Raw genomic sequence first — 22,948 nt, forward strand, 5'->3', positions numbered from 1 at the left:
TGCAACTACGTGGATGGAACTGGAGGGTATCATGCTAAGTAAAATTAGTCACAGAAAGACAAATATCATATGACCTCACTCATATGAGTAATTTAAGATACAAAACAGATGAACATTAAGGGAAGGGAAGCAAAAGTAATATAAAAACAGGGAGGGGGACAAAACATAAGAGACTCTTAAGTATAGAGAACAGAGGGTTGCTGGAGGGGTTGTGGGTGGGGGGATGGGTTAAATGGGGAAGGGGCATTAAGAGACCTACTCCTGAAATCATTGTTGCACCATATGCTAACTTGGATGTAAGTTAAACAATCAATAAATAAAAAATAAAATAAAATAAATTCAAGGAACGAATAACACACAGCAAAGCTGCCAAACACACATTTACCAATTTCAAACAGTTTGAAAACCTAATTTTTTTTGGCCCAAATATAGGCTAATGTAATCCTAAAAATGTAATTTTAAAAAGACACAGGGGCACCTTGGGCGGCTCAGTCGATTAAGCGTCCGACTTCGGCTCAGGTCATGATGTTGCGGACCGTGAGTTCAAGCCCCACATCAGGCTCTGTGCTAACAGCTCAGAGCCTGGAGCCTGCTTCTGATTCTGTGTCTCCCTGTCTCTCTGCCCCTCCCCCATTCATGCTCTGTCTCTCTCTGTCTCAAAAATAAATAAACATTAAAAAAAAAAAAGTTAAAAAAAGAAAGGTAAAAAGACACAGTGTAGGGGGAGGTGCCTGGGTGGCTCAGTAGGTTAAGCGTCCAACTTCGGCTCAGGTCATGTTCTCACGGTTCATGGGTTCAAGCCCGCATTGGGCTCTGTGCTGACAGCTCGGAGCCTGGTGCCTGCTTGGGATTCTGTGTCTCCCTCTCCCTCTGCTCCTCCCCAACTCCCACACACGCGCGCGCTCGCTCTCTCTCTCTCTCCCAAAAACAAAGTTAAAAAAAAAAGTATTGGTTGGCCAACTTAAAAAGTAATAATCCTCATATCTATTTGATGTTTCATTTTAAAACCTTTGAAAAGAAAAACAGATGGCAGTTTGATTCATCTGAAGTGACGTTTTCATTCATATTATGCACGTGAGGGCTTCCTGAGCATGTGCTGGGGTGGAGCCAGGGGCCCACACTATTGCTAAAGGAGGCCGAGAGCCTGGGTGAGGGGCCTCGGATGGGAGACACTGAGCTCGTGAAAGAGGACACCGGATTCATCCCCGCAGACCCACAGCTTTCCTACAAAGGGTCAGATGAAGTCACTGTCCAGCTGTTCAGAATGGCAGCCAGCAGGACCTTAGGTCTCAAGTGCTAAAAATGAGTCAAAATACTGGTTTTGCATTACAAAACACTGCATCACAAATGCATCTCGTAAGGTAGGAACTTTGGGGGTGGGGGGCGGGGATAACTTAACTCTCACATGGGCTCCTGGCAGGGTGTGATTTGACGAGTGAAGTACCTGCTACAGAAACAGGACCTGAGGGCCAGGTCTGTGCTGTCAAGCCTCATGGTTTTGGTTTTTATTAAACACCATGAGGGAGTTGGGGCAGGGGGAGGGGTGGAGAAGCCCTAAACAAGGGACTAGGAACCACCCCCCTGGAAGACCGATGGGAGCACCCCTCCCCATTAGCTCCATTACTGCCCCAGACCTGAGAGGCGTCCGAGCGAGCCGTCACAGGAAAGCCTTACTCTCCCTCAACGGCACCAGTCTGGAAGGAGCAGGGGCGGCAAAAGCCACGGTCCTTCACTCGCAGGCATTTCCAGACACGCGGCCAACAAGGAAAGCGTGCCTGTCCCCTACGACACACGCCCTGCCGGTTGCCCAGCATGTCCAGCCGGGACCCCAGGTTTCTAGCCAGAACCCCGTGTATCCGGCCAGGACCCCATTTGTCCAGCCAGGACCCCAGAGTGCCGCCCCTGCAGTGGCAGCAGCCGTGTGGACTCAGGAGCAGAAAGAACGGAGCCAGGAGGTGCCGGGAGCCAGAGCACGGGCGAGTCGTCTGCCCCTCTGCCCTGTCCCTTCCCCACGCCCGGGAGCGCTCCCACCACCCAGTAACACGGACACACACGCACAGATGAAGCAATCCAGGGGGTGTTCAGCCTCTAGTTCCTTCTGCTTGGTGAGGAAGTAAATTCTTTGTTACAAGTGGGGTTGTTTCCAGTTTCAAAAGTCCCTCTCCAGGTCAAGGCCCCGCCGGCCCCGCCGCCCCCACCGGGCCGCCTGGTGTGCTGATACGGCAGACTGAGGACCACACCCCACAGACACAGCTGGACCTAAAGACGTATGGGAAGCGGTGAAGGACACATCACAACAGATCCCGCGTGTGCGATTCCATCAAGCAAACCCACACAGGAAGCAAAGAACGACTACCAGGAGTCTTAGGACGGGAGGCTCGGGCTCTGTGGGTTTCTGTCTAGGGGACAAAGGTTCTAAATTAGGTGGTGGTGCTGGCCACACGACCCCGTGAATATGCTACACACCAGCCAACCGTGCGCTTTCAATGGGTGAATCGGTGATTGTACTACATGTGAATTACATCTGTCAAAAATGGTTTAAAAATTTAGACTTGAGGGGCACCTGGGTGGCTCAGTCAGTTGAGCGTCCGACTTCGGCTCAGGTCAGGATCTCGCGGCCTGTGAGTTCAAGTCCCACGTCAGGCTCTGTGCTGACAGCTGAGAGCCTGGAACCTGCTTCGGATTCTGTGTCTCCCTCTCTCTCTGCCCCTCCCCTGCTCGTGCTCCCTCTCGCTCTCTCTCAAAAGTAAATAAATGAACACTGAAAAATTAAAACAAAATTTAGACTTGAGGGGCGCCTGGTTGGCTCAGTCGGTTGGGCGTCCGACTTTGGCTCAGGTCACGATCCGACGGTCCGTGAGCTGGAGCCTCCCACCAGGCTTGCTGCTGACAGTAGGGAGCCCGCTTCACATCCTCTGTCTCCCTCCCTCTCTGCCCCTCCCCCACTCGAGGGCACTCACCCTCTCGCTCTGTCTCAAAGATGAATAACCATTAAAAAAAGAATAAATCTTTGAAAACAAAAAAACCGAAAACCTCTCTCCACGTGGACACCTGCTCATTAAGAAAAGGATGTCAAAGGCGTCACAGAGCCTACAAGCACTGGAACGAGTTCCAGTTCCGCAAGTGCTGCCTCCAGGCCTCTCCCAGCAAATCACTCCAGAACACGCACTCCGGGCAGCGAAAACCTCCGGAAAGGGAAGCCCCTCCAAAACTCTGTGCACAACGAGGACTCTGCACAGACAGCGAAGCGAGGGAAGCCCTTCCGCCAGGCTTCACGCAGGGCATCCGGCTCAGCAGGCAGCTCCCTTTATCCATTCTAGAACTCCACGTGCTAGGAGCGTCACAGGTCTCGAGTGTCCCCAGGGATGACAGGCTCCCGCGCGGGCAGCGTGCTGGCGCCCAGACTCTGCGGTCCCGGCAGCCCCCGCCCGTGCCCCTCCACCTGTGGCCGCGCGAGCCTCTGAGCCTCCTCTCTCCAACCAGAAAGGGGAGGGTGACGACCACAATCGGAACGAAACCTAACCCAGCGGCCGAGGTGGGGAGTGGAGGAGACGCCTGCAGCTCTCAGAAAGCCACGGCCCACGGGAAGCACAGTTCTCAGGTAGGAAAGGAGAGCCCCGAATCCCGCCCCCTCTCAGATCCACGCCTTGGCACCCCGCCAGCTGCCGGGACCCAGAGACACCCACACAATGTGCCAAACGGCCCCCACGAACAGCTTGAGAACACAGACCGTTAAAGCTGCACTTGAGAAGCTGTTAGAGAGCTGTGGGCACGCGGTGGCGAGGGGACAGGGGACTGAGCGGGGGGCTGTCCTCAGGGTGTCCAGCGCACGCAGACCCAGGGGCGTGCCGGGGAGGGCACGTGGCAGTGCCACAGCTACAGACTGGACACTGGAGGCCCTGGAGCGCACGCCACCCCCCCCCCCCCCCCCCCCCCCCGCCGTCCCGGTTCAGCCCTGAGACGCACGGAGGCCACGCACCTAGAGGGCAGGTCACAGCCCCTGTGCGATCTCACGGAACAGCCACCCCACTTCGTCTTACTGTGCTTTACAAATGCCGCGAGATTTTAGAAACCGGGGTTTGTGGCCACCCTGCCGTCACACAAGTCCACCGGCGCCATGGCCCACACCCTTTGTGTACTTTGTGTCTGTGTCCTGTTTGGTGCTTCTCGTTACGACCACATTTGTCGTGGTGACCCGTGCCCAGTGATCTCTGCTGTCACGTAAACTCGTGCACGAGGGGGCGGCGGGGTCTGAGAGGACGGCCTGTGGCTCCGAAACCTCTCCTGGGGGTGCACCGCTGTCAGACAGCGTCGCCTGCTGCAGAGGAGCCATCGGCGAGGGAACGAGCCTGCAGCAAACTTCCCGGCTGTCGTCTGGCAACAATTTGCCACAGCCACCCGGGCTTTCGGCAGCCCCCACCCTAACCGGTTGGCAGCCCCCAGGTCAAGGCAAAAAGATTACGACCTGCCGAAAGCTCAGATGATGGTTAGCGTTTTTGGGTAATAAAATATGGGTTTTTTTTTATGTTTATTTATTTTTGAGAGAGAGAGAGAGAGAGAGAGAGAGAGAGAGAGCGCGCGGGCGCACACATGAGCAGGGGAAGTGCAGAGAGAGGGGGGACAGAGGATCCCAACGGGCTCTGCGATGACAGCAGCGAGCCCGACGTGGGGCTCGGACTCACAAACTGTGAGTTCATGACCTGAGCCAAAGTCAGATGTTCAGCCAACTGGGCCACCCAGATGCCCCAATGAAGTATTTTTCAATTAAAGTTTTAAAAGACGCTGTTTTTTAGACACGACGGCACGGCACGCTGAACAGACTGCAGCGTACCCAGAACTTCAGCACGCGCTGGGAAACCAAAACATGCATTTGACTCGTGTTACGGCACCGTCTGCTTGACTGCGGTGGCCTGGCACTGAACGTGCGAGACCTCTGAAGAGGGCTGCTCTGAGGGCAGGAGGGGCCTGGAGGCCGCACAGCAGGGCAGTGAACACGCGGACGCAGTGATGAGTGCCACAAGGCTCCCCCACTCCCGAGAGCATGAAGGGCTGGGATTTCAGCTCACTGGCAGCGGGCCGGGGCCGCACACAGAGAACCTGGTAGACGGGCTTTGCACAGGGCCGGGGTGACCACATTGGAGACCCGGGGGTTTCAAACACACAGCCATTCTCCCGGTCGAGATAATACAAGTTTTGAAGCGTGTGGGGTGGAGTCTCCACGTGCTTACACTGCACGACGCAGCAACCAAGCTGAAACCTGTTTCAGGAGGAGACTGAACCTCCCAGTCATTCGGGGCCGAGGGGACAAACACCCGAAGCAGGCGTCATCTTACAGAGCGGGAACTCTGGACTGCACTCTATGAAAAGGCAAGAACCCGCAGCGGACAGTCTTCCATAAACGTCGGTCAGACCTGACCCCTAAGTACCGCTCTGGTGCATCTGGGTGCTGCGTCGTGGCCCCGCTGGACAGAGGGGGGGCGGTCTCCAGGGAAAAACGTCCTCCGGGGTCTTTGGCTTTTTCATATGCGATGACCAGCACACGGCGGAAACTTACCAAACGTGTGAAGAGAAAAGACAGACATTACACCAAAAAAAGACAACAGCTGCAAACCCACAGATGATACAAATGTTGGACACGAGGACCTTAAGACGCCATGATTACGACCCATAATTAGGGGAAAAAAAAGTCAATCAAAACTGATCCAGAAGTGACAGACAGATTTAACAGATCGGGACATCAAAATACTCATTATAACTGCATCCCACGCGTGCAGGCAGGTGGAGGCGTGGGAAACACACACACACACACACACACACACACACACACACCAGAGGAAACCGCAGCGATCACGCCCCGGACAGACGGTTTGCTAGATGGGAGTGGCAGCAGACCAGACGTCACACAAGCCAGGACGAACAGGCCGCCAGAAACAGCAACGCAGACTCCTCAAAATGAGGCACAGAAAGAAAACAGACTGAAATACGACAAACGGGGCATCGGTAAGCTGTGGGACTTCAGGCAGCCAAATACACGTGTGACTGGAGTCCCTGAGCGATCAAAAACAACAACAACAAAATCCCAAACCAAAAAAGAAAAAGGTACTGAACGGCTGGCATGTGCAGAATTCTACGGAATTCTAGAAATGGTTCTGGGATACTTCCCAGCCTCCTCCCCAGGACCATGAATGGGAGGAGGACGCACACCCGTGGATCTGTCCCCTCACGTGGCAACGGATTCTGCAGGTGTGATGAAGGTTACTAATCAACTGACCTTAAAATCGGGAGATGACCTTGGACTAGCCGGGCAGGCCGGGAGGGCACACTCCTGCGGGCCTCCAGGGAAGAGCAGCGGACGGCCCTGCCGTGACCTGCCGCCGGGCCGGGGCCGGGACACTCGGTGCTGCCGACGCCTCACGCCACGGAGAACATCAGAGCCCCGACCGACCCTGCCGTGGCCCGGACAGACCCTAGACCCCTGAGCACCGGACTACGAGGCAACGCCTGAGCCGGGTCTCGTGGCCGCCACGTCCGCAAACACCCGTCACGGCAGCAACGTAAAACAAACACGATGGCCAAAAATTGACACAACTCGCAGACCCGAGAAGCTCAACCACCGCCAAACGCAGGACACGAGGAAGACTACCCGAGCACATCAAAGTCAAGCTGCTAAAAACCAGCGATAAGACAAGAACGGAAAGGCAGTCAGCAGGAAAGTCACACTGTGAATGGAGGAGCCCACGAGGGGCACGGGGGCTTCCTGCGAGAAACACCCCGAGGCAGGGGACGGTGGAGCCGACCGGTCAACCCAGAATTCTTTCTACCGTGAAGACACCCTTCCAAGTGAAGACAGCGCCCTCAGACGCGGCAAGGCCGCCCCGCGCCGAGAGACACGACTCAAGGAGCCCTCCAGGCGGCAGGATGGGGCAGACGGGACCCAAGTCCACCCGACGGGACCCGAGAACGAGTGCCGAGTAGAGAAGGAAAATGGGGTCTCCAGCTTCCCATAGGGAAGCACCTGACTCCTACATGTTCAACAGGACATTTCTCGATAAAAACAGCTTTTATAGCTTTCACAAGGAAAAGGATTTCTAAGCAGACGATCCTTTGTCCAACTCGTTAACTCAAATGCCGGCGCCCCGAGGAGGGCCTAATTACTGAGCACACAGCTCCACTCTTGACTCCTGGCGATGTATCCCGTCGTCGTGTCTTGAGAAACAGACACGGTCTCTGTGCTGCAGGGCTTTGATCTGGCGTCAGAGAACCCAGCCCCGTGAATGTGACGTCTCCTTTCGGTTAGAAGCCCGAGCAGCTGAATACCAAGCCCTGAAGACGCCACGGGGCGCTGTTACCCGCGAGGTGGGTCCTAAACAAGCTCAGAGGAGAAGCGGCTGAGGGGACCGCGGAGTCCAACACGGGTCCGCGCCCACGCCACGCCGCACGATTCCTTGGGTACCGTGGCGTTTTTACCTTATAAAACACGTCAGGCACGTACTGCTCGCTGCTGGACTCCTTGGCGTAGCCGAGCTCAGGGGCGTCTTTGCACGGCAGCAGACACTCGTCACGGACCAGCGCCATGCACTGATTGGACACCTGGTACCCTTCAAAGTGGACCTGGTTGTCGGGACCACCTGCAAGAGAGAGTCCTTCGATGAGCATCCACGAGGGAGATTCGAACCCAGTCCGTATCTGTCACTCTTCACTCCGGACCAACAGAGCAAATCAACTCCGAAGAGTCTGTCTCGGGTAAGAATTCAAAAACGTGCCACCGCAACTTTACGAGTGGCCGGGGCGCACGGCGGCGGACACAGGGCACGAAGACGCCGCGCGGCTGTTCAAGCGGTTCCCACCAAGGACACACTCTCTCAGAATCAGAAAACAGGACTGGGAAACGTTCTCCGATCCTGGGGTGCCTAGGCGTCTGACCGGCTCAGGTCATGATCTCACGGCTCGTGAGTTTGAGCCCCGCATCGGGCTCTGTGCTGACGGCTCAGAGCCTGGAGCCCACTTCAGATTCTGTCTCTCTCTCTTTCTCTCTCTCTCTGCCCCTCCCCCACTCACGCTCGGTCTCTCTCTCCTTCCAAAATAAACAAACATTAAAAAAAAAAAATCCTCCAATCCCACCCCAGAATATGTGTGCTGTCACCCAGTACCGGGGCTCTGAGCTGTCAGGAACACCAGAGCCCTGCCTCCAGCACGCTTGCGTTCTTGAGTGAGCGGAGGGGGATGGAGACGGACGGGACAAGCGGTGAAGACAACACAGCGTCTGTACCGTGGTCTCTACCCTACAGACGCCCGCACGGCCACGCACTGTCCTCCAGCGCCACGCTCGGGAGGCGAGGACGCTGCCACAGAGCCAGGGCCAGCACGCAGGGGGCCTCAGCCCGGGCCGCTGGCTTCACTGTGCCATGTGCGGCCCTGCGTGCCTCTCCCCATGCCTCTCTCCATCATCGCTTCATAAAACCTCCAGCAAGTCTTAAAATTAGGGACAAGGATAGTGCAAAAGCCACCGGGAGGGAACCATCCAGCGACGTGGAACCGAGCGGCAACCTGGCTGAGAGGAGACCCCGGAGAGAAGGACGGGCACCACGTCAAAGGCGGGCCCCGAGCCTCTGGCCGAGGGAAGACCAGGCCGTGCACTCGGCCGACTTCCACCGCCACAAATACACGCGCCTCCGTAATCGGGTGACGTTCTGACAACTCTAATGTCCATTATCGTCGGCAGCTTTGGAAAATTTTTAAAAAACAAAAAATTCTCAATATCTCTACTTCAGTCTCTCTGACAAAAACAAAGTTAAGTTCCTCATCGGGGAACAGAAATGTTTTTCCATCTGGCTTTCAAACATTTATCAGAAACCAGACCTGATGACCAGACAAATCAGAAAGTGTGAAGGACAGGGGCAGAACCAGCCTGGAGAGGACAAGCCGGGGCCCTGCTGTGTTCCACTTTGCACACCAGAGGACGGCAGCAGCCGGCTTCCCAAGCAGAGGTGAACGGGCTCCAGGGGCCCACCGGCAAGCAAGCCTAGCATCTCTCCGGCCCTGACGCACATCCTGGGGAGAGGTGGCCACGACCGCTCCCTGAGGTCGAGGCGGCAGATGCAAAGCCCTTCACCCTCCGGTGCGCTCGGGGTCAGGCACACCACCCTCGCACCAAAGAGGAGCGCGCTGGCTTAGAAGGAGCAGAGGGGACGGGGGGGGGGGGGAAGGAGTGTGGAGAGGCTGCCCTCAGTGGGTGCCTCTGGCTATCATTTTACTTCGGGCGTTGTAAACCCACCCTGGCTTTTGGCTGGATCATTAAAACAGGATGGGTCGTTGGAAAAAAAACCTGGCCTTTGAGGACCGGCGGAAAACAGAAAACAGGATTTGTAAAATGGAAGGCCATTTAAAACAAAGCAGTATTCATCCACATGGACGGCCTCCAAAGGTAGATTCGATGAGAAGACCCGCACGCTCGTTTCCACGCGGAGGAGCGAGACGCCGAGCTCTGGCGGGTCTCTCTAGGCCCGCGGGAGGCCTGATCCCGGCTGAGCTGAGGGGATTGTGGGACGAGCTCTCTCACTCCCCTCCCTAGTCAACCTGCCAAGGGAACCCGCGCGCAGGGGGAGAGGGCCCGTGGCGGAAGAACTCTGCGCCTGGGCCCTGGCCTCGGGAAGGGACTGTCACGGCCCCGAGGTGTGGGCGGCCAGCCCTCCAAGACACACAGAAGCTAGCATTAGAGCAGAGAGCTTCAACTCGGGCTCAACGAAGCCTTCTCCTTCCAGCGGACCCTTCGTGTTCACAGGAGCAAACCCCACACGTGATCGTACTCCCTCCCTCCAAACGTCTGGAGCTCCAGTTGCTCTTGGCGGGGAGGGGCAGGGGGGAGCTCAGAGCTTCAGCAGCAGCTCGAGGGGCGGCTGCGGGCACGGGGCCCGCAGAGGCACCATAAAGCCGGGATGCAGCAGACAGTCTCCTGGGAGACGGCCGCAGACACACGGGCCCGCTCCTTCCCATCCCGCCGGGGCCTCGGGCGTGCGGCGTGGGGAGTGCGGCCCTAACAGCGCCACAGGGCAGCGACACGCCCCGGCTGAGGAACCACTGATGCAGGGGGACGGCGCGCTTTATTTCCACGGGGAGCGGGACGATGCGCGACGCTTCGGACGGCCCCCCTGCCCCCCGCCCTGCCCCGGCTCCCCTGCTGGGCGTCCAGTCTGAGCTGCTCTCCTCCGGCTCGGCACCCACCGTGACGGCCCGTGGCCAAGCCGCCTTCCTGGAAGGACCCCACGCCGGGGAACCGTTTACTGTAACCCCACTCGACGCTCTCATCCACTCCCTTAAGTACCTGGCCCAACAACAGGTCAGGAAAATAAATCCAACTCAACTGATTCACACTAGCACGTGAAAGCTGCCGCCATTGCCTCTCACTCGTCAAAAGGACACTCGTTTCAAAAAGGTGACTACCGATCCCAACGGACCTCAAGCTGATGCATCTTAAGAACTCAGGCAGTGTTTTTCATCACGGTTCCCGTGACGGCGTAGCAGCCTCAACTTGGATTAGCAGGGGATCTAGTTGCTTACGGGCTCGGCTATTTGCACACTGGCGTGACCTGAGGGTGCTTCTTCCTACGAGACTAGGGGAAGGATGGCCACCGCGAACAGACCGTGAGAGCAGAAACCAGGTCTTCACGGGGTCCGGGTTAGGCTGGACCAAAGTGACCCAACAGATCACGTCTGCAGGAGTTGGTTCTCCAAGTTTAAAGTTCCTACTCGTTTGTTGGTTGTTTTTTTTTAATTTTTTTTTTCAACGTTTTTGTTTTTTTATTTTTGGGACAGAGAGAGACAGAGCAAGAACGGGGGAGGGGCAGAGAGAGAGGGAGACACAGAATCGGAAACAGGCTCCGGGCTCCGAGCCGTCAGCCCAGAGCCCGACGCGGGGCTCGAACTCACGGACCGCGAGATCGTGACCTGGCTGAAGTCGGACGCTTAACCGACTGAGCCACCCAGGCGCCCCAAAAGTTCCTACTCGTTTTAAACTGCACGGTCCTATGGCTGGCTCTTCCTACGACAGCGTCCGTCAAGGATGTTATGGGAGATGTGGTGGCACTTTTTTATGGGGCCCCAATTTTCCTGGTCACTATCTACTTGTGACACACATAGCACGGAATAGGACACATATAACATCTCACACACACAAACACACGTGCACGGAAATGGTATCTTGAATGACTCCTATTCACGACGTCAAAAATAAATAACAAACAGTAAGTCTTCTCCTGCACGGCCAGAGTCACTCTTGGTTCCTGGAAGGGGCAAAGGCAGCCCGGAGCAGAGACCCAGAACCAAGTGAACTGACCTTGGAACAGGAGCAGATGAGGGAAGAGCCACGCGGAGGCCCCAGTTTCAGTGGCTCTGCGGGCGATGCAGGTAAGTTCTAGATTTCCACCACAAAACAAAAAGAGGAATCTGCATCTCACGGGCACAGTAGTAACTAAGTTGAGAATGAAAAGCCACCAAAAGAAGAACAAAACACACACCTGTAGCCACCGCGGTAACGAACTTGGATCCAAAATGTCCATCTGGAGAGAGTCGACATATGTTGGGATGCTTGTTTTGGAAGTCTCCTGCCGTGATGCATTCTTCCGAACTCAGGAAATAGGTGTCCTAAGAAAAGAGAAACGGCACATGGAGTTGCACGGCCTCTATTTCTTCTTTAGAAAACATTAAGAACCCAACTCTGTCAACTGCTACACGACGTCAACACCTCCAGTCCCTAGCTGTCACGGGCTCCTTTCCCACCGCAAATAACTATGAAGGCCAGAAGCGTCAAGCATCCGCCCTACAGGCTCACCTCCCGAGAGCACTGGTGGGGGAAGGCCAGGGGTTTTGCTCTAGAAGACACATCGACAGACCCATCCGTAATTTATCGATGTTCCCCACTGTGTGGAAAATCATTTGGCCTAGAAGCCAGGATGAGCTGTGCGTGGCCGCCCCGCGGGCTCGCGACCGAGCTGCGGGCTCCCACCCCACCTCACCTTATTCCGACTGTATCGCACTGTACCCTTCCGGGTGTCTTCTGAGACCAGGTCTGTAAATATCCAGCCAACCTGCAGGAAAAAGGAAAGTATCTTCCGAGCCTCTTCTTGAAAACGGGTGGCGAATGTTTTCTGGCCTCCGCCCGGAGGACTTAAGAACAATGTTCTCAGTAAGAGACTCTCTCACGAGCCAGCTCCTCAACTCAGCTACCATGACTTCCAAACTCCACTCAGTCGCAAACGGCCACACTCCCCTGGTACCGCTGGGCTGGAGGTGACGGTGAGCGAGCAGGGCTCACCTATCGTTAGAAGCCCCGTGGCACCGACTCGGTACCCGGCCCCGCGCCGGGTGTGGGGGGAGACCGCCGGCAAGAACAAGATTAACAGAACGCTTACACTCCAACCAGGAAGGCACACAATGAGCAAGCAACTAGAGACAATGCTGTTTAAGGGGCTACGGCTTTCTCTGTGAGACAAGAAAACGGACTCCATGGAGAAAGCACTTAAAGTAAGGAGCGCTACGACGGAGACCTTGCCCAGCTGCTCCTTTGCATTCCGCTGCAGTGTTGAAGAAACCGTCTGGGGGGTACAAGGAGTGAGAGTCCTGTCGCTAGGGCACCCACACGCCAGTCCCGGACGGTTGCCTGTCTGTGTGCTCCGTGATCCCTGATCCTCTTGTACCCACGAACCTCACAGCCGGTTGCCCCTCCTGAACCAGAACCGGGCTGGGGATGGAAACCAAGTACACATCCTCTGGAGAAGCGATGCAGTGCCCAAGACCCTCTCCGGCACAACCCTGACACAGAACTCTTCAAATCCCTCTCCCGCACACAAGACCAGGCAAATGTGAACTTCATTTTCTTCAAAAATACCCAAATAAACGGGGTGCCTGGTGGCTCAGTCGGTTGAACGTCCAACTTTGGCTCAGGTCGTGATTTCACAGTTTGTGAGTTCAGCTCTGTGCTGACAGCTCAGAGCCTGGAGCCTGTTTCGGATTCTGTGTCTCCCTCTCTCTCTGCCCCTCCCTCTGTCTCTCTCTCAAAAATGAATAAGAATTATGGGGCGCCTGGGTGGCTCAGTCGGTTAAGCGTCCGACTTCGGCTCAGGTCATGATCTCGCGGTCCGTGAGTTCGAGCCCCGCGTCGGGCTCTGTGCTGACGGCTCAGAGCCTGGAGCCTGTTTCGGATTCTGTGTCTCCCTCTCTCTCTGACCCTCCCCCGTTCATGCTCTGTCTCTCTCTGTCTCAAAAATAAATAAACGTTAAAAAAAAAAAAAAGTACAAATTAAAAAAAAATTTTTAAAAGAAGTTATACCAGTTTCTCTTTTGAACAAGAGAAACTTCAAGAATTTAAACCAAAATATGGCCCTAAATCAAGATGCTGATTCCCTGCTAGAAACAATAGGACGTTTTCTGAAAGCTTTTGTGAAAATGACTTTGCTTTATAACATTCCTAGGTTTTAAATACATTCCTTATTTTGCACTGTTTATCTTCTGTAGAGAGTTAATTTTTCCATGTTCATAAGTTGATTAAGATATTAAGGATAGGGGCACCTGGCTGGCTCAGTTGGCTGAGCATCCGACTCTTGATTTTGGCTCAGGTCATGATCCCAGGGTCATGGGATCAAGTCCTGCAACAGGCTCCACGCTGGCCACAGGGGCCTGCTTGGGATATTCTCCCTCTCTTTCTCTCTCTCACCTTATGCCCCTTCCCTGCTCACACATGTGCTCGCTCTCTAAAATAAAATATTTAAAAAAAATAAAAATAAAATTTTTAAATTAAAAAACAAATAATAAAGGATTGGGGAGCCTGGGTGGCTCAGTCGGCTAAGCGTCTGACTCTTGATTTCAGCTCAGGTCATGATCTCACAGTTTGTGGGATCAAGCCCCACTTGGGATCTTCTGTTTCTCCCTCGATCTCCCTCTCTCTCTCTCTCTCTTTCTGCCTCTCCCCAGCTCATGCACTCTCTTGCCTACTCTCTCAAAAATAAGTAAACTTAACAGAAAAAACAAAACAGACTCAAAACGAAAGTTCTCTGTTTTCTAACTGCCCAGTAAAATTAGGAAACTTCACGTGCTCAGACACCTAAATCAGAAATAGGAAGTCCAGTGATGACGGAAGAAGGAGCACCGGAGGCTGCAAGCACCTGAGACGGAAACAGAACCCCACACACAGGCCTCTGTCACCGGCTCACACCAGGAGCCCGGGCCACAGCGTGAGGGCGGGACACACAGCCCGGCATCGAGGCCCCTTCCCGGACAAAAGAGGGGGTCTGGCTCCCGCCACTACATTCCTCCAGTCTCTGAGCTGTCCTCAGGAAGAGGGGCCAGCAGATTTAAACACAAGTCCCAGAATGGGGAGTCATCTGTTTTCATTTTACTTTAGATCAGAGAAACATTCTCATTTTATTTCAAATCAGAGGAACAGAGAGGCAGTGGCGCCCAGTAAACACACTGGGCCTGCACCTGACCTTGAGTAGCTGGGAGCTCAGTCCCAGACAGGACCTGGCCGTGCCACCCACCCGGAGGTCCCCAACAGACAGCTCCGACCCCCCCATCAAAAGCCAGCAGAATGTTCCGTACCTTCCTCAGGCCAAGCTTGGCGGCAATCTCATCCACCACCTCAGCTTTCGGGTCTTCCAGAAGCTCCAGGCTATTCTGTGTGCCAATCTGTTGGGGCAGTAAAAGGAGGAGACCCAACTCAGAGGAGCCCACAGCCACCCGGCTCCAGTTCAGGAGTCCCGAGGGCAGCTAAACGCAGCCCGGGGGCTTGGCCTCCTCAGGCCGTACGGTGCTCTGCAATCCAGACTGAGAGGGCAAGGTGGTTCCCACCACAGTCCCTCGTCGAGTATGTGGCTGCTCTCAGGGAGGAGAAAGGCTCTCTACACATTTTTCTGCTGGGTTCCTTCACTGAGGAAAGTCCGTTTCAAAACTCCCTTGGGTAAACAGTTGCCTTCCAAACGGGTTTGGCCGGGTTAGGCAAGATTATTTGAGCCGTAAGGTAACACGTTTCCAGAAAACCTAAGGTAACGTGTCTCCAGAAAACAGGCGAGGAAAACGTGTGTGCCGTTTCGCACACAGCGCTACACTTCACAGGACCAAGTGAGCAATGACAGGCGTGCACACCCTAAGGAAAGGACAAGGCAGCCTGCTGGTGGGTGGGCAGAGCACCTGGCTCGGGGCGGCAGGCGGGCTCAGACTCTGGCTGGCTCACACACAACCTACGCCGGCCACAAGACCCCAACTCCCTGCCGTGGACAGAGCCTGCACTGACACGTAGCTCAAGGGTCATTAGTAAGTACCGTACCCGGCAGAAACCCCAGCCACAGGCACAGGAAAGTGAAGGCCGCCCCAGACCCAGTTATACTCATTGGGCACGTCCTTGCAAATTAGTCAAATTCTGGCAAAACAACAAAAGAACTTTCTGTCGCTGAGTATTAGCACATGGAGATCACCTACACCTCCCGAGCACGGGTCACACCACAGACCCCGGACAAATCTAAGGATCTGGTTTCAAGACCTGTCACGGCATGGGCTTCAGCTTCTGATGAACCGGATGCTATTGGAGGTCAATGGCTTCAACCTCCAGGACGATGCTGTTAGGAGTCTGTCTGGACGACAGAGGTTTGTTTCCGTTTTTAATTCGATCAGCTCCTAACAGACCTGCTGAAAACGCCTCACGAGAGCGACCCTGTACGAAACCCAAGGCGAACGGACCACGCTTCCAAAAGCAGCCCCCTCGTTACGGAGCACACTTAGTGCCCTACCGGTTGGGCAATCCGGGGATCCCGGCTCTCAGGCAGAGCCTCTGTCGCCACCTAGCGACCCCCGTCCAAGGAGCCACCGCAGTAGGTCCACTCAGACACCTCCTCTGCAGCTCAGTAAATACAGAAATGGACAAAGGGGTGTAGACAACATTCGGAACCTGCATAAATACAGCCGGGGAGACAACGGCACGTGTGAAGAGCCACACACCTGCACAGCAGTCAGGAGCGACGGGGCTGCGGTCTCAGACCTTTACTTAAGAAGTCGGTGGGTGTCGGGCTCTGTGCCGACAGCTCAGAGCCTGGATGGAGCCTGCTTCAGACTGCGTCTCCCTCTCTCTCTGCCCCTTCCCTACTCATACTCTGTCTCTGTCTCAAAAACAAATAAACATTAAAAATAATATTAATAATGATAAAAAAAGAAGTCGGTGGGTCACGGACCGACGTAAAGAACACAGTGCAAGGTGACAAGGGTGAGTATGCTAGGCATACACCCAAAGGATCGTATGAATATCTGTCTATTCGCTTGTATTTTAAAAACTCAAATTTTAGAAGTCTAAGCCAAATATTTTGGAAAGAGAGGGATAGGATGAAGGGGGTACCTTGGATCTTTGGAAATGTGCGATTTTTTTTTTCTTTTCTAACATTTTAATTAAAAATTTCAAACATAGGAGCACCTGGGTGGCTCAGCTGGTCAAGTGTCCGACTCCCGATTTCGGCTCGGGTCATGTTCTCGTGGTTGGGATCAAGCCACGCGTTGGGCTCCAAGCTGAGCGTGAAGCCCGCTTGGGATCCTCTCTCTCCCTCTCTCTCTGCCCCTCCCCTGCTCACATGCTTGCTCACTCTCTCTCTCAAAACAAATATTTAAAAATTTTTTCCAAACATACGGAAAGTTTACAGAACTTCCTTGTGAGGACTCATACACCGACTACTTGGAGCCAGCCACTAACATTTACTATGCTCTGGCCACCCCCCAAGCCACCTTAGTTTCTTGATTTCACAGGGAACTAGAGATACAAGCACACCCTCCCCAAGTACTCCAGCACGTGTATCGCACACTTGGGTTCCATGTTTACAGTATTCACCTTCGTAATAATCGTACACGATGAAACATACTACGTAAGTACTTCACGTAATCGTGCAACACGTTTAAGAGTATATATACATAAAACCTATCCCTAAATAGTGCAAATAAAGCAAACAAACATAAATACGTTAACTAGTTGGTGGGACAGTCCTCAAGAGAGGACTTTCCAAGTGACTTTAAAACAGTATTTGATTGCTGGTCCCTCATGAGACACGCCCTAAGGACCCTCCTCCTTCCACCAGAAAAGTTTCCAGTCTTATACCGGTGGTGATTTTGGTGCTGTCATTCTAAGATAGCTGTGTGTGTGGCACAGGGATAAAGACCCTCTGGTTCCATCATTTCTGAGCCAGCTGACCACAGGCATGGGCAAAGGAGCTACAGAATTACAAGGGAGAGAGCAGCCGTGTGGGGACAAGAGACAGAAGCGGAACACAGGGCACAGATGACGATATCGCATCAATGTTCAACCTAGTGAAGTTGACAAGTGTATTTATTATTAGGCAAGAGGACATCCTTACGCGTTAGAAAGGCACACTAAAATACGTAGGGGCCGTGAGCTTACCCTGTAAGAATTCGGAAAATAAATACCGTGTGTCTGTGTGCACGTGTCTCGTGTAGACACAGACGGAGACAGACTGGGAAATGATAAAGCAAAAGGAGTGAAACGAAGCCCGAAACGAGAGTCCAGCGCAGCCTTCAGAGCAGAAGCCACAGAAGCCACGGGCCGTGAAGCCCCAGCCCGCCTACCTGGGGAGGCTCGTAAATCGCGGCCACTTCAGCCCTGATGCCAAGAGGAATGTCTTTGTGCTCTGTATACCGTCCGTACAAATACCCGAAATGCTGGTTCCCTGTCTTCCTCCAGAAGTCAAGGAAGCGATCGGCAACCGTGTGATTCTCAAACATGATATTGTCCACATGTCTGTATTTCTGTAGAGCAAACAATGGGCTGATGAAAACACTCAGTAATAAATAACTTATTTTCCTAGTCTAAGTCATTCATAAATTGCCTTCACCTAGCTCTTACACGCATGCACACACGTTTTAAGAATGTGCCCTGAAGGGGCAGTAGGGCTGGAGGGCTCAGTAGGTTAAGCGTCTGACTTCGGCTTGGGTCGTGATCTCGTGGTATGGGGGTTCATGCCCCCCCGTCGGGCTCTGTGTTGACAGCTCAGAGCCTGGAGCCTGCATTGGATTCTGTGCCTCCCTCTCTCTGCCCCTCCCCTGCTCACGCTCTCTCTCTCTCTCTCTCTCTCAATCTCTCTCTCAAAAATAAACATTAAAAAAAAAAAAAAAAAAGAATGTGCCCTGCCATCAAGATTCTAGAGGGTGGGTGGGTAGAGGTGGGATTCCTCTGTAAATGAATTCAAATTCATCTTACTGGGATTTCACCTAAAGTGCAGGTTTTCAGGATCTCTGGCATAAAAATCAGTTTTCAAAAAAAAGAAAGAGAAGGGGTGTGGGGGAAGGGAAGAGAGAAAAGAAAGCAAGCCGTTCCCAGGCAGTCACAGAGGCTATGGAGAGGTTTCTAAGGAGGAAACGTGGGCCAGTGGTGCAGGGAAGGCCAGGTGAGCACGGAGACCAGAGGGGAAGAGGCCAGGATACTGCGTATAGCTTCCCCTGTCTCTTCCTCCTTCCAGAGTCGAGCTCCCTTCTTTACCTGGCCCGGACAGGTGCTCCCAGGGGGCTCCAGGACAATTCGGTTCCCAGCTCCCAGAAGGCAAAGTCGCAACCAAGGAGCATTTTAAAGTCACCAAGAAAATTCTACTTCCACGCAGGCCGACAAAACAGAAAACCGAAGACCCCCTCGCCCACGCCCGAAACAGATCTCACAAATAACACCTCCAGGCCTCCAGCGTAGGACTTGAAAGTGCACTTGAACTTGCACTCCGCAGGGGGTGGCTCCCTCCAAGGATGGCCCCTTCTGGAAATGTTCGTCTCCGAGCCATGAAAACCAATCTACTGCTTTCCGCTGTCTAGGCGGGCACGGCAAACGTCTCACCTGTCTGTTCAGTGTGATGGCACTTGGCTGGCACTTAGTACAGATGCCGTTGGGCCACGGAAGGTGCCCCTCACATCCTGATTTAATCTTGCAGCTGATGTTCTCCAGAGCAACAAATTTCCCCCTGAACAAGAAGAGGCAACTTGAGTCAACATTCCGATGGTGAAACGTTCAGCAGGAAACTGGAAATCATATGACAAATATCCTACCCCTCCTGAACAGAGTTCTAAAGACCTAAGCGTGTGGAGGCAACAGCAAGGGAAACGTGCCAAAAAGTGCTCTCGTGGAGTCCCAGCCTCCGTCCTGCACATGCAGACTGCGCACGAATACAGAACTACCGGCCCGCAAAAAGTCTCCATTTTCAATGTCGGTCACTAACACCCATGAAGACTTTCAGCAGGGACACGATTAAGTATCTATTGCTCTAACCCGTGCCACTAAGAGGAAACAACGCTAGTTTTTAAGTTTCACTAACTCATCAGCAACATCTACGTCACAAGTCCAGTACTTGGATGCTCGTAAAAAATTCAGAATCACAGGGAAGAACCCCGATGAGGGCACGTTACGAAGACCTCCGTCCCCGGCTTTCGGCTGGAATAAAGACTATCCCGTGAGGAAGCCAGGGCGCCACCTGGATGTGGGGAGAATGTGCACATGTGCCTTGACCCTCTGCCAGCTTCCCATTCACAAACGGTCCCATAACTCAGTCCCGTCTTCACAGGCCAACGGCACGCTGGCAGCAGGGACCGCCGCCGGCCTGCACGTTACCGACAGCTGCAAATGTGCGGAAGGCTGACGGAGTTCAGCGCGACAAAATCTCTACTCATACGTAGTCCAGGAAGTTCCATGGCTTACCCCACGGACAGGCAAGAATGGGTTTCTGGTTGGACTTTTTTCCTCCTGGTCTAACTTTTTTAAAAACTCCTTTTAGGATGTCAGCAGGTTGTGAGAGAAAAAACGACAATCAGGCCAACATGACAGCCTTCACAAAACGTCGCTGCCTTGGGTTCAGCCACCATCTCGTCCTGCTGCACTGATGGAAATTGTAAAATCCTGGTGCGAAGTCCATCGCTTTCTGGGAGGGTGAAGTACAGTCAACGGAAAGGGGTCGCGTGGGCAAGTACTTGACGGGGCTTGGAAGAACTCAAAATGCTCTCGGTCAGCCCCTCTCCAGCCACTGACACCGCCCGCGCTCAGGGAGCCCGGAGCTGGCCGCCCCACCGCCCACCTGGCCGAGGCTGCGGCCCACGCCTGCCGAGCCCACACGATGGCTGTGAAATCAAGCTGATGAAGGGGCAGGCTCCGGGGCAAAGGGCCGACGGGGGCTGTGGAATAAGTGAGCCAAGAGAGAACCATGCGGTGGTTCAGTTTTTCCGAAGAGCAGAGGATGAGCCCACACTCCACAAGACCGACCACCATCGTGCCGCCTTGTCTCACCCGCCTTCACGTACCACTAAGTTGCCGGAGCACCACGTATCTGGGGGGAGCGGGGGACGTTCACCAGGGGCCTCCACAGAGACCACTGCCAGCTTGGCATCTGCCCGCCAGTCCGGGCAAGGATTGTGACAGGGCATCAGAGGCTCCACCCGTCTGTTTCTTTTCTAGAATCGGGGCAGAAGCCACGAATTCAAATGTTCCACGCCCAGACCCCGATCTTTGCTATTCTCATTCACACGCTCGCGGTCTTTAAGCGACCCCTGCCAGACACACAAAAGGGGCACCCGCGCGTCAGAGCCACGCCAGAGCCACACCGGCACAGCCTAACTGCGCTCAGGTCGCTTACTTGTCGGCGCCCCCGGTCAGCTTTCGGATGTAGGCGTGGAAGGACATGTGCTTCACAGGAGGCTCAAGATGGTTCAGGTAATCCTCGTCGAACGGCTGCCGAAACACACACAGTCAGTACAGTCCCACGCCCGCGGGCGCGGAGAGGTGAGGAGAGGCGGGCAGCCGCGCTCCTGCTGCACGCCCCCCGGGGGTCAAGCCAGGCCCCACGGAGGGCAACGAGAGAGAACCGGGGCTGGCTTCTCACTTATCGTTCTAGGTCAGAACCAAAGGTTTCTTCGCGTACCAGCTATCTTCCCGAGATTAAAATACATCTCTATTAAATACAAAATGCTCTAGGTCAGGCAGCTATCAGGAAAATTTGGCGGGGCGGGGGGAGCCGCAAGATGGAGAGGAGGCTCGTGAAGAAAATCAGGTTGGCCTTGCTGCTGTAAACTCAGCAGTAACCAGTTACCAGTCAGCATTATTATGGTAACTCTCAATCTCACCAGGACAAATCAGTAGGAGGACGGGAGACTCAGGGAAAAGTAAATCAAAACGACGACGAGCACAGAAACCGCCAGCCCCGGCGCCGTGTCAGGTTTTAGAAGGATTGTCCGGGGAGCCCGCCGGAACGCTGCCCGTCCATCACAGCAATACAAACGCGTCGGCCATTCATAACCCACCAGAAGGTCACTCCCATAAATACAGGCCGGCCCTCTTCATGCGGCTTGCACCAGCGGGAACGCCAGGGCCCAGGGCAATAGACAGGTAAGGTCCGCTCGGGCTCCGGGACTCCGGGGCTCCGGCCCGGCGCAGGGGTGCAGAGCAGACACCTGACACGCCCTGGGAAGCAGTCCCTCCCGCCAGCCCGGAAACTTACGCCGCACGCTCTCACCTCTAGCGGAACACAGTGCACGCATTTCCCCAGGGGGCCGTGTCGGCACCTGAGAGCACGGGCGAGAGAAACACAGTGATTAGCAGGCCTGTTTTCCTGTTGCTGCCTCCCAATGTTTTTTATATTTAAAGCGCACACCATACTTAATAAAGTTTTTCCCGACCTGCGTGGAATTATTTTATTTATTTTTTATTTAAGTAAACTCTGCGCCCAACATGGGGCTTGAACTCACGACCCCGAGATCAAGAATTACAGGTTCTACCAACTGAGCCAGCCGGGCACCTGCTGTGCAGAATTATTTTAGCTGGGATGTGAACATTTTTATTGTAATAAAACAGTTTAGTATTTACTCGGATGTGTTATTAGAAAAAATTCATCAGGACGTCAAACCTGTGATTCTATGGGTATTAACTGCTTAAAATGACACCAGGTAAAAACTAAAGTGAGTATACTTAAAATCAGTTCCGACAGACGTTAAGCAAATACTAACAAAGCCGGGATGCGGATGTGGCGAAATCCTTCTCAGTGGAACAGAAGTCACTCCAGTCTGGAAAACACCCACTTTGCGCAAGTTTTGAGAAATGCACGGAGGATGCCTGGCTCTACGGGTTTCGGCCATTTCAGTCAGAGAAGCCTTAAGAAGACCCACACGTGCGAGGTGACAGCACCATGTGCTCCAATGAGGAGGGCAGTGATGGGCTGGTGGGAAAGCCAAGTGGCAGTCCCTCTGGGCTCAAGCAGATCCTTTTCTAAATGGGGTCAGAACTCCTGGACGCACGAGCATTCTACACTTCAGAGTAGAGACGGCCTGTGTCTGCTGACAGGCGGGCTCTCACAGATGGCAGGCCAGAACGCACACATACACGCACACAGGCACCTTGGAAAGGTTCCTAACGAAGGCCCGAAGACACAGGCCGTGGGGGAAGCCAGCGCGGGATCCCTGGGAGGAAATGCGAATGAACAGGGACACAGGCCGTGGCTCTGGAACGGCTCCATGCTGAGCCGCTGAGCACCACTTGGGCTCTTTAGTCCAAGACCCGCAAGTTGCCAAGGCAGCACTTAGATCCCAGCATCTCGGCGTCAGCACCCCGGCACGTTTACGGAGCTCTACTGCAGAGACGAGCAACCTGCCCCCAGACAACTTCCCATCACTGAGCGTCCACTCAGATGTTTCTAACTGGTTTCTTGAAAGGAACTGCAAAAAACCAAAACTACACAGACGCGCCCCACGCAATCCCGGGTGGAAGGTAACCGTGCCGACAAGGAGCAGCGAGCGTCCCCAGATGGGACACCCGCCGAACAGAACGGGCAGAACGTACTGTGTGGATGCGCTGTTGAAATGTCCCTCCCGTAAGTGAACGAGGGGACCCGAACAAGGACCTTCCGCGGCTAGGTGCCCAGGCGTCACCCCCCCCCACCCCACGCTTGCC

The 22,948-nt window shown here is 54.2% G+C and overlaps 1 protein-coding gene across 1 annotated transcript in view; it reads right to left on the reverse strand.

The window, feature by feature from the left end:
- The window catches only part of NPLOC4 (NPL4 homolog, ubiquitin recognition factor), a 59,635-nt gene that overhangs the window by 18,740 nt on the left and 17,947 nt on the right, over window positions 1-22,948 (reverse strand). Inside the window, exons 5-12 of the mRNA XM_042914654.1 lie at window positions 21,519-21,567; window positions 20,643-20,737; window positions 18,860-18,983; window positions 17,608-17,787; window positions 14,593-14,679; window positions 12,012-12,083; window positions 11,514-11,640; window positions 7,468-7,628 (exon numbers count right to left, since the gene is read on the reverse strand). Coding sequence (XP_042770588.1) covers window positions 7,468-7,628; window positions 11,514-11,640; window positions 12,012-12,083; window positions 14,593-14,679; window positions 17,608-17,787; window positions 18,860-18,983; window positions 20,643-20,737; window positions 21,519-21,567 — 895 coding nt within the window. The remainder of the gene's footprint in view (window positions 1-7,467; window positions 7,629-11,513; window positions 11,641-12,011; window positions 12,084-14,592; window positions 14,680-17,607; window positions 17,788-18,859; window positions 18,984-20,642; window positions 20,738-21,518; window positions 21,568-22,948) is intronic.

The sequence above is a fragment of the Panthera leo genome, chromosome E1, assembly GCF_018350215.1.
Source record: "Panthera leo isolate Ple1 chromosome E1, P.leo_Ple1_pat1.1, whole genome shotgun sequence".
NCBI classification, from domain to species: domain Eukaryota; kingdom Metazoa; phylum Chordata; class Mammalia; order Carnivora; family Felidae; genus Panthera; species Panthera leo.